Genomic DNA, 16767 nt, shown 5'->3' on the forward strand with positions numbered 1-16767 from the left:
CCCGAGTTATAATTACAAATGTTTACGGTAGTCTAGCTTGTACGTGCGACAAACGCATCCTGACTTTCCTGGCCTGAAATCCCTTTGGCCTTTTGTCGCACTTACATCAATTTTCATGGAGTGACAAGATAGCACGACAAGATTGAAACTACTTTCATATGTAAAGTGACAAAAATGCACGGAGTTTTTTTCGGTTTTTGTTGAATATCACAGGATTGAAATCGAATTTTGGGGATCTGTGAAGGTCAAAAGGTGAGGCATTGTGAGCTGCACAAAATGGCGTTCTTAACTCAATTTGGCCCAAAATGCACGTACGACAAGTTAGCACGATGGCGACGAGTTGCAGAACCGGCACGGCATACAATAACAAGTTTGCGACGGCGATAAAGTCCGTCAGACATCGACCTCTTCGCCGTCGCAAGACTACACGCACTTAAACCATTTGACCAGCAGCAGCTGATTAAGACGCGGCGAAAGTTCGAGCACGTGCTTTGCCGTAGTCTAACGAAAGGCAAAATTAGTAGGCCTTGCACTGCTGATCCACGACAGTTACTTCACGAAGCATGTCTCCAAACTTCACGCTGTCCGTCGACCTTCTAGATCGCGCCGTCCGCCACATAAGCTACGTCTCCCGACCGATCCCCGTAAGATCCTCAATCCACCCGTATCTTGCCCAAACTCCCAACTCAAGTCTAATTTTTAGGGCGACTGCAGCGACATCCACGCCCAGCCGATCGCGGAGCGGTGCGCGTTCGTCCGCCGGACCGAATCCTGCCGCGAGGATGTCTACTACTTCGATTACACCCACTTTTTGTACTGCACGGTTGGAGAGCGGGACGCGGTGGCGTTCCGGGCGGCGCTCGCACTGCTGGTGATTGGGCTGCTGGCGTGCTTCACCGTGCTCGCGACGACCGCCGATCAGTTGTAGGTTTTTCTTGGAGGGGGTGTTCGTTGGGTCGTTAGATTGACGGTTTGCCCTTTCTTCAAGCTTCTGTCCGGTTCTGGCGGTAATCTCGAAGACGTTGCGGATCTCCGAAAGCGTTGCCGGAGTAACGATCTTGGCGTTTGGCAACGGATCGCCGGATTTGTTTACGGCCATTAGCAATCCCTACCACGACACGGAGTTGATGTTTGGGGAGTTGTTGGGGGCGGGGATGTTCGTGGTTGGGGTGGTGGCGGCCAGCGTGCTGATCATCCGGCCGTTTCACATCCATCCGCCGGGAGTGGTGCGGGACGTGTTGTTCTTTATATTTGCCGTGGTTTGGGTTAGCTTTAGTGCGTACGATCAACGGTTCAAGCTGTCGGACGCGATCGTGCTGGTGTCGGTTTACGTGGTTTATTTGGTGGTCGTGCTGATCGAGTTCTTCCTGCTGAAGCAGAAGTTGCACGAGGTGGAGTCGAGGGTTTCGTTGCATGGAGACGTCCCGAGCGAGGATCCGTACTACAAGGAGTTGCGGAAGGAGGCGGAGGTCATTATAAGACCTCGATCGGCTGCTGATGGTGAGCTGGACATTAGTAGGAATAGAGTTAGCGTCTTTCTGAACAGGCAGTTCGTTTCGAGAAATCATGAGCTGTTCCGCGATTTTCTGGTGCACCTCAATCCTATTGATCTGGAGGACTGGGCCAACTCCGGGTGGTTCGGAAGGCTGACGAGTATCTTCATGGTTCCGAGCAGGTTACTGTTGAAGCTGATCATTCCTGTTGTAGATTACACCATGGAACGACACGGTTGGTGTAAGCTGTTGAACATGTTGCACTGCTTGCTACTGCCACTGTTTGCACTGATCGTCAACGAAGTTCTCTTCCAAACCGTGTTCAAGATCCCCATCTGGGTTCTCACACTAGCAACCTCCACCACCGCGATGCTCGTGATCTTCTGCACTTCGCGCACCGATCGTCCCCCCGTCTACCACCTAGCTTACGCAGCCCTGGCCTTCGCCGGCTCGATCCAGGTGATCTACGTGGTGGCCCAGGAGGTGGTCAGCCTGCTCGTTACGATCGGCCTCGTACTGAACCTGTCCAAGTCTATGCTCGGTCTGTCGGTGCTGGCCTGGGGCAACAGCATCGGTGACCTGTTCTCCAACATTACGCTGGCCAAGCGCGGCTACGGACGGATGGCATTCGCCGCGAGCTTCGGAGGACCGTTCTTCAGTAAGATCACTAATAATCTTGACAACTTGAAGCTCATTTCGACACATTTTTTCCAGATCTTTGCTTGGGTCTCGGAATCACCATGATCTTGAAGGCCCTCCGTGACAAACAACACATCGCCTTTGTACGATCGCGTTGATCGCGTCAAACAACCCAACATTTAACCCAAATTCCCTCTGTTTCAGTCCCGCGAAGGTGCGATGGGCGAAAACTGCGAAGCCTTCCTGGTTCAACTGCTCGCCACGGTGCTCCTGGCGTTGCTGCTCACCTCCTTCCAGGGTCGTCGCAGCGTCGGCATCATCATGGTCACGATCTACGCCGTGTTCCTCGTCTTCTGCCTGCTCGGCGAGCTGCAGGTCGTGCACCCGTACGGCACCGATCACCACAACGAGGGGGAGTTTGTCAATTGAGCGCCTTTGGTTAGACTGAAGCTCGCGTTCCAATCAGCTGTGCCGCGGGGGGTTAAGTTTATGCGTGGACCTTTGAGTCGAGTCTAGCTTTATCGCTCGTCACTCAGTCGCGCGCAGGTTTAGTCGCGTAATTTGTGCGGCCGAGTTCGGACGGAGTATAGTTGAGTCAGACGTGTTTTTTGTTGAACTTTAGAACTTCTGTTTTGTCAAATAATAAAAAATGCCCTCCACAACAAGTGTGGTAAATAAAGATCTGCTGGATGAGCGCAGCAAGTGCACCTTCGACAGGGAGGAGTTCTCGGTTTGGTGGGTTGGCGGGAAGGACCGGTTGGATGAGAAGCGTAACCGAGGTGAGTGGCGATCGGATGCAGTAATAGGGCAGTAACCGTAAACAGGATCGCGGCGATGAGTACGCTGGGCGAGTTACGTGCGTTTTTGTTTCTTCTGGTGTCTGCATGTTATCGTCGAAGAAGATTGGCGGTTGTACCGGGCTGAAGCTTGCAAAGCAGCAATCACCTTTATCGTAGATAAAGTTATCTCGGATTGCTGGAGACATTGCTATTTATAAAGAGTTGATTAACAGTTTCGAACAACTTTTTGAACTGAAAAATAACAAAGTTTTTTAACCCACCGGTAGTCGCATACGTCTACTTTGTACATACTTTTGACGGTGAAATGTAGGCCGTTTCGTCTAACAAAAAGTAAGCAATTTCACTTCGGAATTTCCAGAAAAAAACATTAATATTGGTTTAAGTTGAGTTGAACGTCATTTCCACTGAAATTTTTATTTTTTCTCGGATTTTTCGGGCACAGAAACTTTGAAACATATTTGTAACGACCTTGAATAAAATATTTTATTATGTTTATGAAAGTCCTTTTTTGAATTTGTATCTTTTTAATGGTAATCAGGGATGGAATAATCGCAAAAAAATCAATTTCGCTAGCGAACTTTCTTCACCCGCGAAAGAGAGGAGAGGCAAATCACGCAAATGAAAATCACTCCCGAAATTCTCAAAAAAAAATCAATCTGCGGATGATTTTTGTGAATTTCCTTGTCAGTGACAGGTCATTTTTCGACGTGTGACGTTACACTTGCAAGTGTAGTAGAGATAAAGATGTTCCGCCGTATAATCAAAATGATGATTTTTTTAGATTCCTTTTGCCGATCTTTCGTGAGCGAGAGAGGAGAGCCAAGCTCCCTTCGGATTTTTTTCTTTTGATGAACATCCAAAGATTTTCTTTTGATGATGATTATTCCATCGCTGATGGTGATTATTGCACTCGATCGAAATATTTTGATCGTAATTTCTCGACTGATGAAGATTTCTCGATAGTAAGATTACGATCTAAACCATCAACAAATCTCGATCTACTATCGAAAAATTACGACTTACCATCGAGAAATTTCAATCAAAATTTTACTGTCGAAAAATCTCGATCGAGATCGAGATATTTTGATCGAAATTTGAAATAGCATATTTTGAGTATTTAAGAGCGAGTTTTTCTCAAATGTGTAACTTTCAGCGTTTGTTTGTCTATGCATGAGATGAACTCATGTAAAATATGAGCCCTCTACGACAAAGGGAAGTGGGGTAAAACGGGCTTTGAAGTTTGAGGTTCAAAAAACATAAAAAATCTTAAAATTGATCGCATTTCTGCAAAATTTCATCAATTCCAACTCTCTTAGATGCATTTGAAAGGTCTTTTGAAGCCCTTCAAAATGTGCCATAGATATCCAGGATTGGTTTGACTTTTTCTCATAGCTTTTGCAAATTACTGTTAAAAATTGATTTTTTTAAAACCTTAATATCTTTTTGCAACAGCCTCCAACACCCATACTCCCATAGGTCAAAAGATAGGTAATTTCATGCACTATAAGCCTACGGTATTAACTTTTTGGCCAATCGCAGTTTTTCTCATAGTTTTTCGATTTTACAATAACAATCATTTTACAACGTTAGTTTTTGCCCTGTAGGATTCTACAGCGGCACTTTTTGGTCTCAATTTTGTCATATTCGGAATCCTCGGAAAATTTCACGTAAGTTAGAAGTATTGGATGAGTAAATTTGATTGGAAAAAATGGCATTTAGAATTATTTAAAATATGTTTTAACAATTTGTTGGATTAGAGGTAAAACAGGTATTCGCCTACTTGATGCAGCATTTGACGTATTGATTGATCACAGAGTAAATAAAATCTATTTCTTTTTACAAAAAATGTATTATTTATTATTTTTTTAAATCAAATTTACAACTCTGATACTTCTAACTAACGTGAAATTTCCCGAGTATTCCGAATATGACAAAACTGAGACCAAAAAGTGCATAGACAAACAAACGCTGAAATTTTCATCCGAATCGGAGCACCTCGATACGACCTCTAGAACAAACCGAGCAATATTTACCTCTTAAACAAAAAACTTCAAAAATTTTAAAAAATCAAAATAAATCATAAATGACCGATTCTTAGCGAAGCTACACCAAAATGTCACTTTTTTCAATTTTCAATGTGATTTTTTATATGAAAAAAATCATTTTTATTATGATGCAATAATTGCAATGTGCTTTAAATGCGTTTTCTTACCTTAAAAGCCAAGAATATTGACCAAATGTGGTCTGCAAGCCATTGAACGGGAGCGGAGTTTTTTCATAAATCTGCTCCTTTCGTTGTCCCGTCACGAAAAGAAATGGCTGGCAAAAACTCAAATTTCAACCAATTCTTTCAGTTTAAGAGACCACCGGAGGCGGAAAATCTGATACGGGCTTTTCTTCCACGTTTGACCCCAGAACTCAAAAATGGCTGAATGAAATGCTTTGAAAACGTCGGGTCTCCTAAATTGATCAATTTTGAACATGTAGAATGGTTACATGAAGAGATTTGAGCATTCTTTCTGTTTGAAACCTGTTGTTGAAATTGGAAAAATTGCGCTATTTTTGGTTGAAATTGGAGTAGAATGTAGGTGTCTACAAATCGGTTCATTTTTTCTTAGGCATGTTTAGGCTTTTTAGAATCGTCAAAATCTTACGGAGGTACAGACGAAATAAAAATGTTGATTCATTCAACTGCGTTGCAGAAAAAGCTGTTCAAACGAAGGAAGATTTCATATTTTCATACATTGACTCCACCATTTTAGAACCACTGATTGTTGTTGATTTTCCCTCTGTCAACGGGTGGCGTCGCGACGCAGTAACCATGGATGCACCACATTTGTTTTATTTCTCGTGTGTTTATGATCAGAATGTTTACCTCCAAAGTGGTTGGAAATGATTTTTGGGGAAGTTCCAGATTATGTCCGCGCCCTCCGATAATGGAGGTTCCAAACCCTGGAAGTTCTTGGGGATACAAGTGTACATACAGGTAATGTTTCTACAAGGTAATTGCTTCTCGAGCTCAGTGTTGTCTATTTTTATTCATGTTCGTGCGTGCTTTCAGGTCGCAAGCGGACGATCCTTGGACGATGTTACTGCGGTGAGTAGTTCAGTAGTTCTCGCAGTATTGAGCAGGACCACGTTAGTGGCCACTACACATGGCAAATATTATTTGGCAGGTTCCGGCGGCCTTGTGGCTGGTGACATTGGCTTCTCAGTTCAGATGCGGAGAGAAAATCATAACGAAACCTAAGACAGAAGTGGGTGAGTAGTGTCCTCATGTGAGCCCCATCATATGGCACGCGAAGCCGCAGCTTTGGTGGTCCCTAAATTCTTGTACCCGGGCGACTCATCAGTTAGGTGTTGGGATTTGCTCCTTGCGACATGTGCTCAATTTTCTCTAGATCTTGGACGGACAGCGTGATGCACGGTGCCGGTCGGGAGCGTAACGATTGACAAGGCACAGGGTTCTCATACATTCCCACTTGTGCGAGTGAGTGCCGTTTGGCATCGAATCTAAGACCATACAGGAGATGTCCGTTATTTTTTACCAGAGCGAAGAAGAACTCTCATACAAACTTTATAAGGAGAAACGATGATCAATAAAAAATACATAATGTAACCATTGTTTGTAATTTCGCGAATACTATAATTTATATTTTCCAAAACAAAATGAAAAAAAGCGGATTCAATGGCAATTTTTACCCAACTAATGTTAACATGTTTCAAATACAAAAATACAAAAATACAAAAATACAAAAATACAAAAATACAAAAATACAAAAATACAAAAATACAAAAATACAAAAATACAAAAATACAAAAATACAAAAATACAAAAATACAAAAATACAAAAATTCAAAAATACAAAAATACAAAAATACAAAAATACAAAAATACAAAAATACAAAAATACAAAAATACAAAAATACAAAAATACAAAAATACAAAAATACAAAAATACAAAAATACAAAAATACAAAAATACAAAAATACAAAAATACAAAAATACAAAAATACAAAAATACAAAAATACAAAAATACAAAAATACAAAAATACAAAAATACAAAAATACAAAAATACAAAAATACAAAAATACAAAAATACAAAAATACAAAAATACAAAAATACAAAAATACAAAAATACAAAAATACAAAAATACAAAAATACAAAAATACAAAAATACAAAAATACAAAAATACAAAAATACAAAAATACAAAAATACAAAAATACAAAAATACAAAAATACAAAAATACAAAAATACAAAAATACAAAAATACAAAAATACAAAAATACAAAAATACAAAAATACAAAAATACAAAAATACAAAAATACAAAAATACAAAAATACAAAAATACAAAAATACAAAAAAACAAAAATACAAAAATACAAAAATACAAAAATACAAAAATACAAAAATACAAAAATACAAAAATACAAAAATACAAAAATACAAAAATACAAAAATACAAAAATACAAAAATACAAAAATACAAAAATACAAAAATACAAAAATACAAAAATACAAAAATACAAAAATACAAAAATACAAAAATACAAAAATACAAAAATACAAAAATACAAAAATACAAAAATACAAAAATACAAAAATACAAAAATACAAAAATACAAAAATTGTTTTTGTTTTTGTTTTTGTTTTTGTTTTTGTTTTTGTTTTTGTTTTTGTTTTTGTTTTTGTTTTTGTTTTTGTTTTTGTTTTTGTTTTTGTTTTTGTTTTTGTTTTTGTTTTTGTTTTTGTTTTTGTTTTTGTTTTTGTATTTGTTTTTGTTTTTGTTTTTGTTTTTGTTTTTGTTTTTGTTTTTGTTTTTGTTTTTGTTTTTGTTTTTGTTTTTGTTTTTGTTTTTGTTTTTGTTTTTGTTTTTGTTTTTGTTTTTGTTTTTGTTTTTGTTTTTGTTTTTGTTTTTGTTTTTGTTTTTGTTTTTGTTTTTGTTTTTGTTTTTGTTTTTGTTTTTGTTTTTGTTTTTGTTTTTGTTTTTGTTTTTGTTTTTGTTTTTGTTTTTGTTTTTGTTTTTGTTTTTGTTTTTGTTTTTGTTTTTGTTTTTGTTTTTGTTTTTGTTTTTGTTTTTGTTTTTGTTTTTGTTTTTGTTTTTGTTTTTGTTTTTGTTTTTGTTTTTGTTTTTGTTTTTGTTTTTGTTTTTGTTTTTGTTTTTGTTTTTGTTTTTGTTTTTGTTTTTGTTTTTGTTTTTGTTTTTGTTTTTGTTTTTGTTTTTGTTTTTGTTTTTGTTTTTGTTTTTGTTTTTGTTTTTGTTTTTGTTTTTGTTTTTGTTTTTGTTTTTGTTTTTGTTTTTGTTTTTGTTTTTGTTTTTGTTTTTGTTTTTGTTTTTGTTTTTGTTTTTGTTTTTGTTTTTGTTTTTGTTTTTGTTTTTGTTTTTGTTTTTGTTTTTGTTTTTGTTTTTGTTTTTGTTTTTGTTTTTGTTTTTGTTTTTGTTTTTGTTTTTGTTTTTGTTTTTGTTTTTGTTTTTGTTTTTGTTTTTGTTTTTGTTTTTGTTTTTGTTTTTGTTTTTGTTTTTGTATGTAAAAAAAGCTCCCAATAATAACGATATACTTTTTTTTATTTTTTTTTCTTGTTTTTTTTTGTTGTTTCAAAAGATTTTTCTGGAATAGTAAGCTAACTAGTGACATGCATTTTAATTTGTAAGGAGGTTAACTAATTTAAAATGCTGTTATTGTATTTTGTTAACTTTTCTCAACATACAATCGTTTAAAAGATCTCCTTGTTCCGGCTCATTGAAGAATACGTGTATAATTTAAGGTTTTTTTTCTCCATAAAAGTTCATTTCAAATATTATTTCCGTGGTAAAATTATGAAACTTGTTTCACGATAAGCGCGATAAGCATAGAAAAACGGCCCTTTGCTGGAATATTTTCCCGTCATTTATAATATTTTTCTTGGTTTTTGTATAGTAAAATAAATATTCACATTAATTTCCCGGTGGCCAAAAGAGTCAGGAGTAGAAATAATTATATTGAACACGGATCCTATCTTTCCGCAGCCGGCTGCCTAAGATTTGATCTTAACTAAATATTCGCGTCGGGATAAGCTTTAAAATTACCAAAAACTTAAATTAAAAAAAAACTGTCTCAACAGCAGCATCTTTTTTATTGCCTTGAGAATAATATAACACTACATAAAAGTTCTAACATATGACAAATAAATAAACGGGAAGTGTCTCGACAGCAGCATCCGATTGCTTGCCTTGAGATTAATGTCACACCATCTAAACTCATTTATGCCAATGGTCGTATCGCTTGCTTAGAGCGACTCCCAGACCTTTACCCTACACAAATACCAACTCCACGCGACGCTTACGCAGCCCTGTTGTTTAAATTCGATCAAATTTGGTCAAACGGTCATTTTGGTCTAGTTCCACAATAGGGTTGGGAAAAAGAGCCTGCGGTTTCGCTACCTTTTTCTAAGTAAGTCAAGCATCAACATTTCCCGTGCTCCGAATCCTTTTTCCTCTCCCGGTGAATGGTGGAGATGGGAGCGGCCGGCAATGGATGGCTTTCATGGTGCTGCCTGTCCTGTTCGGGTAGAATTGATTTTAATTCCCTTTAATCATTTTCTAAGCAACCTGGGCTGGACAATCATCACATATACATGAAGAAATCCAGTCTGCAACCCGCTAAGATCACCATCTCCATGCGAATGCGAATGCGAATGCGAATGTAAAAAAAGCTCCCAATGATCTTGCGTGGCACCGCGAAATTGTGTTTATTAGTTCATTGATACAATTCATTCCATTGAGCGGCTTATATCTAATGACCATTTCATACTCATCAAAACTGAAGTGGCCGATACGGCAAAGACGCTGTTCGATGTGTCAAAAGTCTTAGGTTCGATTCTCGAGATCGACACATTTTTTTGATACACCGAAACGGTGGTCGCATCATTTTGCTGCAAATCTGCATGAAAGTATATCAGAATCTGCTTGAAATCTGTCTTCATGCATCTTTTGTGATATAGGGTTATGACAATTTTGTCTATTACTGAAAATTATCGACATTACCGATGGCTGTCTGATTGTATTGAACAAAAAACTTCTTGAAATGAGGATCGAACCAAAAACTTCTTGGTTTGTAATACAACACGTTACTTACGAACTATGGAGCGCTTGATAAAATGAAATGGACTAATCACAAATATATTCTTCTCTATGATCATATAGTGAGAACTGCGGGTCACTGATACATGCACTGTAACTGAAAATCGCTTCTCATACTGACTACTACTTGTTATACGAGCTTGATGTAAAATCTGTAATAAAAGGTAAATTTGTTTGTAGCAAATTCACTTAGACAGATTTTGATACATTTTTTCCTGTGACTGTAGGTGAACTTTATTCGAAAATGAATCCATGAGAATTACTTTCTCGGAAATCTCTGAGTTTATCCTCTGTGTCCGTTCACAGTACCTTTATACTACCAGATCGTGTTCTTTATTCTCTCGGAAGGTGGTGACCTACTGCGGGTGAAGCATCGTTGAAGAATACTTTTTGCTTCTTCATATCTAAGTTTTCAAACATCCAACATCGCTCAATGCGTTTTCAAATGAAAAAGAATGTTGGACGTTATTGCCGATTGCAGCGATTTTTAGACAATCGTGCAAGTTGTGGAAAGCTCTATACAAATGTGCACACCTCAAAGTACAGCAGAAAAAACTATCTAAGACACACACCCTAGTTTGAAACTGTTCTAAAGTGGTCGAAAGCATCAAAGCTCAGTCGAGACACGCACCACTATAGGCGAAGGGGTAGGATTTCAAGTGTGCAGATTATTTGCAAGGGTGGAGAATTTGGTGCAAAGTGTGCAATACACAAAGACCCAAATACAAACAGTAAACAATCATAGAATCCTGCTCACACCAAGGAACGTTTGAATAACGAGTGAGCAGGATACTATAATTGTTACAGTTGGTTGTTAGGTCTTCATGAAAATAGTCCAGAGCTGTTTTTCATGCATAGTACTGTATTTTTCTCTCTTTTCTTCAAAAAATTTGTCACATCCCTGGGCTTCTGTTTTTATTAAAAATAGGGGGGTCTGAGTGTTTTTTTCACCTTTCACCTATATCGAGTTCCACCTTTTCCTTATTACAAGCACAATGCAAAATGTGCTTCAAAAAATATTGATGAAATTTTCATGAATGATAGAAAAGTAGTTATCAAAGATTTTTTAAAGTATTCCTAATATCGAAGCGTATTATAGAAATATCATGTTGTTTGTAATTACATTTGAAATTATTGGTCTCTCAGGAAAAAAATGTGAATACTACCGTCGCGTGGTTCCTCTCATTTTTTTTTTGCACGTTGGAAAAGCATTACGGCCCCTAACTTATATTTGTTTGAGTAGTCAAATTGGTTTACGAATGCCTTCAATTCAGAACACTTATAATTCGTCCGAAAAAAACTACAGTGTAATCTCTGGCTGTCGATCTTCTCGATATCAATATTGCTGTCAATATTTTTTTCAGTCCCTTCAAATAATTCTATGATTTGATAACTCCCATTCTCGACGGTCCCTTCAATTTCGATAACGAGAGGCTGGCAAATTTACATGGAAACTATACTTTTGGTTTTACCATTATATCACGCTATATTTTTTTTTTCAAAATGTCCTATGTAGGAAACCCTCGGAGCATTGTTTTGACAAAGTAATCTAGAAAAGATGTTTGATTTCATATTTGTTACGATATTCCCTTGTCAATCACCTAACCTATTGAATAACTGAGATATGTTACAAGAATGCATAATCTTTTCTGTCTCCCAATCATGCGAGCTCCGCTTATCATTCAAATATATTTTACTTATTTTGTCAAAATTCAATTTTAGATTCAAAAAAGAAATCATTTTGAAACACAAACATAGCTTTCGCTCAAACCATTACAACTACAGATTGTCAATGGAAACAGATTGGTCGATGCATAATAAATCGGCACTGGCAACGTATGTGTCCAGCGCATTTGGATCCGTCAAACATTGGCCAAACTGTTTCCCTTGACAAGTGTGTAATCACCACGTGTGATGTGCCATGTGCGCGCAAGTTGTTTTCAGGTAGGCTATGATTTAGGACAAATGCGTCTTGCTAAATGAGCGTCCTGCTGTTGCGTACTGGAATATTTTCAAAGTCATCAGAGTAGCAATGGAATTTCTGCTTCCTAGCAGTGGTTCCCAAAAGAGAGAAAATCATCAAGTTCCCCGCTCCGGTGGTCTCTTAAGGAGCAAAAGATTCGTTTTTTAATTTGTGATAATGTGTAGAAGAGCAAAAGATTTTAAAAATCAAACTGGCAAAACTGTAGCGATTTTTGTAGTGTGCCTTTTAAAAGTCCAGTTTTACGATGTTGTCCCGTCACGCTACATTTTTATTTCAGGGGAAGCACATACACAAAAAAATATTATGGTAATGACAAAAGTAACTTACTTTTGAATTAATAAGTGGTTAAAATTTCCTACACTAAAAGTTTTTTTCTTGTTTTGAAAATGAAAACTTTTACTGCTACAGTTTTTGAAAATCTCATTGCTAACTTATTTAAATGTTTTAACTTTTAATTCGACTGTATAATTTCTTTCATTTTGTCGTTCTCGTGAAACCGTGTACGTCTAAGTCCAAAATGTAAACAAACGTTTAGGTGATTCCAGTGGTTAGTGAGTGGTGGTCCATGACGTCAATCAAAACAGAACGCGTCCGCAGCCAGGACTTGGACTTCGAAGGAGGATGGTGCGGAACAAGGTTAGGGGATTAGGGGAAAGTTGGTTTTCAAAAGGATGAGGCCAGCTTCCTGCCGGATCTGCAGCTGTTTCACGACCGGTATGGGTAAGAAGGAAGCTTGGGTGTTTGGTGGCGTTTGTGTTTGATTTTGTTTGTTTTTGTAGGACGCCGTTTATGCGGATGTGAATTTGCACCGGTTGTATTCGATAAAGTTAATTTTAACGGTGAGGAGAAGGATCCGACGGAAGAGGGAAACGACGAAAAGCGATCGGAGGTGGTCAGCGCGGATGTTGCACTCGGTGCCGGCGGTTTACGACCATCAGCAGCATTATGTGCCGGAAGTGATGACGGGACAGTGTAGGATGTCCTGAGGGTCCGCAGTCCATTTCTCGGTGCGGGACATGTTTGACGAGTATTACATAAACATTCGGAATAACAGTTTGCACCAGTTCTGGCAGAGCCGTCTGTACGAAAGCCGCAGGTCCTGTCTGTCGTACTCGGATTACTTCCAGAGGTTGGAGCAATATCCGACGAACCTGATCAAGAACATCTACCTGGAATACCGAAGAAGTCACCGGTGAGTATTGAGAACGTGTTCAGTGTCTAGCCAATTTAATTTACTTTCAAACTCATTCAGCAACTCCCGCCCGCAAACTCTCAACTCGCGACGGCGCAGCTTCGGCCGGATGAACTGGCAACATCTGTGCCATTCTCGAAGGAGGACGATGTGATCGGGAACTATCGGTTCAGGTGTTTCACTTCCCAGTCGGAAAACGTCGACTTACCTTCCCGAATTAACACCCAATGGCCAACTCCTCCAAGCCTGTCCTGATGATGGCCGGCAACGAGACCACCCTGTTCTGTACATCGCTGTCGCGCTCCAAAATGTAGGCCGCGATGTTAAGCAGCATAAGCAGCAGTTTTAATATTAAAATAAAAATAAAAATAGAAATAAAATCCATCACATTTTTCGAAAATCATCACTGTAATGTTAAATGTTTTTTATTGTTGCCATAAAAAGTTTCTTCTTATAATAAAAGTAAAAAACTTTTACCGATACAACGATTTTGTTCCAGAAGTGCATGGTAGTATCAACAACTTTCCAACTTTTAAATTAAAAAGTTTGAACTTTCTACGAATATTCACCAACGCGAACTTTTAATCCAACGAACGATCTTTTTAAATTTAGAGTATTTTTTCTTTGTGTGCAGGTACTTTATGGTTCATTCTGCATGATATTTCTTTGTAGGAAAATCAATTATCTTTCCAAATATGTAATAACATTGGGGGGTTTCTTCTTTTAGTTTGCCACTACAGCCAAAACGCTGAAAAAAACTTGGAATTTTTTTGAAAAGGAGCCAAAGAATCGGTCAAATAAAAAATAAATAAAACAAAAATTCCAAAATATAAAAACATCAAAATTTAAAAAATAAATAAAAAATTACATAATTTAGAAAAAAAAATCTTAAAATCAAAACGAAAATCTATGGATTAAAATTTGTTTTATCAAGAAACTTAAAAATTTCAATAAAAGTCTAATCAAGTGAAAACAAATTGAAATCTAGAGTTTTTATTTAAAAAATGGCCCAATAAACAAAATTTGTACCTGTCTGTGAGAGTTTGATGAATCCCGTCAGCTGAAACATTTTTTTCGTGTGTAGACAAAGTTTACATGCAGTACATGTGATATTAAGTGACTTTGCTTACAGAAGTAATTTGCATGCTATTGCATGCGATTTTGCCATCGGATCTTTGCTATGTATTTAATGTAAATCTTACTTTTTAGAACACTTTTGCATGAACCAGCCCGAGTTCGGCGACAAGATCCCCCTCCACTATTTGTCCCACAAGGAGCTGTACGAAGAAACGATCCGCAAGGCAACGGCCATTTTTTCCAAGTCCAAGGAAATGGTGCAGAAAAAGCACGGATACAACGCCGGAAATTTTGTGTGAGTTGATTAACTGTATAATTTTTTTTTAAAGAATCATTAAAAATTGAAAATTTTCAGTAAATTTCTCGACGTCCTAACCGGCGATGGTTTTATGCACCAGGCGAATCCGCTCGCCGTTCACTTTAGCATGTTTGTGCCGGGCATTATGGGCCACGGTAACGCGGAACAGCAAGAGCGGTGGCTCGATAGGGCACTGAACTGTAAGATCTTGGGAACGTACGTGCAAACGGAGCTGGGCCATGGGACGTTCCTGCGGGGGCTCGAAACTACGGCCACGTTCGATGAGGAGACGGACGAGATTGTGATCAACAGTCCCAGGTTGAGCGCGTACAAGTGGTGGCCGGGTGGGCGTGAGTAGATTGGTGACCTGGGGTGGAGTTGGGTTTGAGGTTTTGATGGTTTTGTTCTCGTTTTAGTGGGTCTGACGGCAAACCACTGCATTGTGATGGCGCAGCTGTACTCGAAAGGTCGGTGTCATGGGGTGAATCCTTTCATGGTGCAGATTCGAGACGAAGAAACGCACATGCCATTGGCTGGGATCGAAATTGGGGAGATTGGAAACAAACTAGGCTACAACGGAGTCAACAACGGGTTTTTGGGATTTAAGAACTTCCGAATTCCAAGAAGTAATATGTTGATGAAGAATGCAAAGCTGTTAAGAGATGGTACTTACCAGAAGCCGATATCGTCGGTGCTGAATTATGGAACGATGGTGTTCACGCGTGTGCTTATCGTTCTGGACACGTCCCAGATGTTGGCGAGGGCGGCCACCATCGCCGTCCGATATTCCTGCGTTCGTCGTCAAAGCGTGATCGATCCCAACAAACCGGAAGTCCAGGTCATCGATCACCAGACTCAGCAGGGCAAGCTGCTGCCGCAGCTCGCCAAAGCTATTGCGCTGAAGCTGTCCGCGGACAACCTGTGGAAGATGTACGAAGCGACTCAGGTGGATTTGGAGACTGGGAATACGGACCGACTGCCGGAGCTGCACGCAGTTTCCTGCTGCTTGAAGGCCGTTTCCACGGGGGATGCTGCGGCTGGCGTCGAGGTCTGTCGACTTGCTTGCGGAGGTCACGGATATCTGAGCAGCACGAACTTTTTGAACTTGTACGGATCGGCCACGGCTGCGGTTACATACGAGGGTGAGAATACGGTTTTGTACTTGCAGACTGCCAGGTGAGTTATTGGGGGTTTAACGGTGTAGACTGCGATCTTAACAGTTCTTTTCAGATACCTCGTCAAGGTCTGGAACCAAGCCCTCAAAGGTCAAAATCTGATGCCAACGGTTCGCTATTTGGAACAGTACGCCACGAAGCCCGTCAAACGCTTCGCCTGGAGTGACTCAACGCCGGTGATCATCGAAGCATTCCAAGCGGTAACCGCCAACCGACTTCGTCTGGCCAACGAGCACATCCAGCAGCGAGTTAAGGCCGGTCGTACGCCGCAAGAAGCCACAAACGAAACCGGACTGGAGTTGGTGCGCCTCGCGGAGATTCACTGCCGTGGTTTCATCTTGCAGTCTGCGTACGCAGCTATTGAACAGGCTTGCCAGACTGCTTCGCAGCCACTGGGCGAAGTTCTGCGCGAGATTTGTCGGCTTGTGGTGTACGACGAGGCTCTGCGGATCACCGGCGATCTGTTGAGGGTAGGTCGATCGTCAATATCTCAAAAGTCGAGCAATAACTCACTTCTAACTTCAGTTCACGACCATGTCGGACCCGGATCTGGTCGAGCTGCAGCGCAAGTACGAAGCGTCGCTCGGGGCCATCCGCCCGAATGCGGTGTCCATCGTGGACGCGTTCGACTATCCGGACTTTATCCTCGGCTCGACGCTGGGCGCGTACGACGGGAACGTGTACGAGCGGCTGTTTGAGGACGCGATGAAGAGTCCGCTGAACCAGGAGCCGGTCAACAGGACGTTCGAGCTGTACCTGAAGCCGCTGATGAGGGGGAAGCTTTGAGATACTTGAGTGGAGGTTTAAAATGGGGGTTCGGTGCAATATTTTACTGGTTGTTGGTCTGAGATTTTTTTAAAGCAATAAAAGTTAAGTTTAACAAAATTAATCGAAATTTTCGTGACAAAAATCCTTGCAGGAGAAATGTGATAAATCACTTCAAAAATGATAAAACCCCTCAACAATTACGATTTAATT

General features: G+C 39.4%; 2 protein-coding genes across 2 annotated transcripts; both read left to right on the forward strand.

Moving 5' to 3' along the window:
- Positions 1-419: 419 nt before the first annotated feature.
- LOC120432594 (putative sodium/calcium exchanger 7) lies at positions 420-2576 on the forward strand. Its single transcript, XM_039597832.2, has 5 exons — positions 420-644; positions 704-924; positions 989-2151; positions 2208-2275; positions 2337-2576. Exons 1-5 carry the CDS (start codon positions 564-566, stop codon positions 2559-2561), a joined length of 1758 nt encoding a protein of 585 aa, XP_039453766.1. The 5' UTR covers positions 420-563; the 3' UTR covers positions 2562-2576.
- Positions 2577-2767: 191 nt separating this feature from the next.
- Positions 2768-16663, forward strand: LOC120432591 (probable peroxisomal acyl-coenzyme A oxidase 1). Its single transcript, XM_039597830.2, has 6 exons — positions 2768-2911; positions 14449-14611; positions 14672-14964; positions 15031-15790; positions 15845-16259; positions 16315-16663. Exons 1-6 carry the CDS (start codon positions 2782-2784, stop codon positions 16573-16575), a joined length of 2022 nt encoding a protein of 673 aa, XP_039453764.1. The 5' UTR covers positions 2768-2781; the 3' UTR covers positions 16576-16663.
- The last annotated feature ends 104 nt before the right edge of the window (positions 16664-16767 follow it).

This window comes from Culex pipiens, chromosome 3 (assembly GCF_016801865.2).
Source record: "Culex pipiens pallens isolate TS chromosome 3, TS_CPP_V2, whole genome shotgun sequence".
Classification (NCBI taxonomy): domain Eukaryota; kingdom Metazoa; phylum Arthropoda; class Insecta; order Diptera; family Culicidae; genus Culex; species Culex pipiens.

Coding starts and splice junctions, on each gene's coding strand:
- LOC120432594 (XM_039597832.2), top strand. CDS start 564: ATGTCTCCAAACTTCACGCTGTCCGTCGACCTTCTAGATCGCGCCGTC. Junction 645..703: donor ACGTCTCCCGACCGATCCCC/GTAAGATCCTCA, acceptor TCTAATTTTTAG/GGCGACTGCAGCGACATCCA. Junction 925..988: donor GCGACGACCGCCGATCAGTT/GTAGGTTTTTCT, acceptor CCTTTCTTCAAG/CTTCTGTCCGGTTCTGGCGG.
- LOC120432591 (XM_039597830.2), top strand. CDS start 2,782: ATGCCCTCCACAACAAGTGTGGTAAATAAAGATCTGCTGGATGAGCGC. Junction 2,912..14,448: donor GGATGAGAAGCGTAACCGAG/GTGAGTGGCGAT, acceptor CTTACTTTTTAG/AACACTTTTGCATGAACCAG. Junction 16,260..16,314: donor TCACCGGCGATCTGTTGAGG/GTAGGTCGATCG, acceptor TTCTAACTTCAG/TTCACGACCATGTCGGACCC.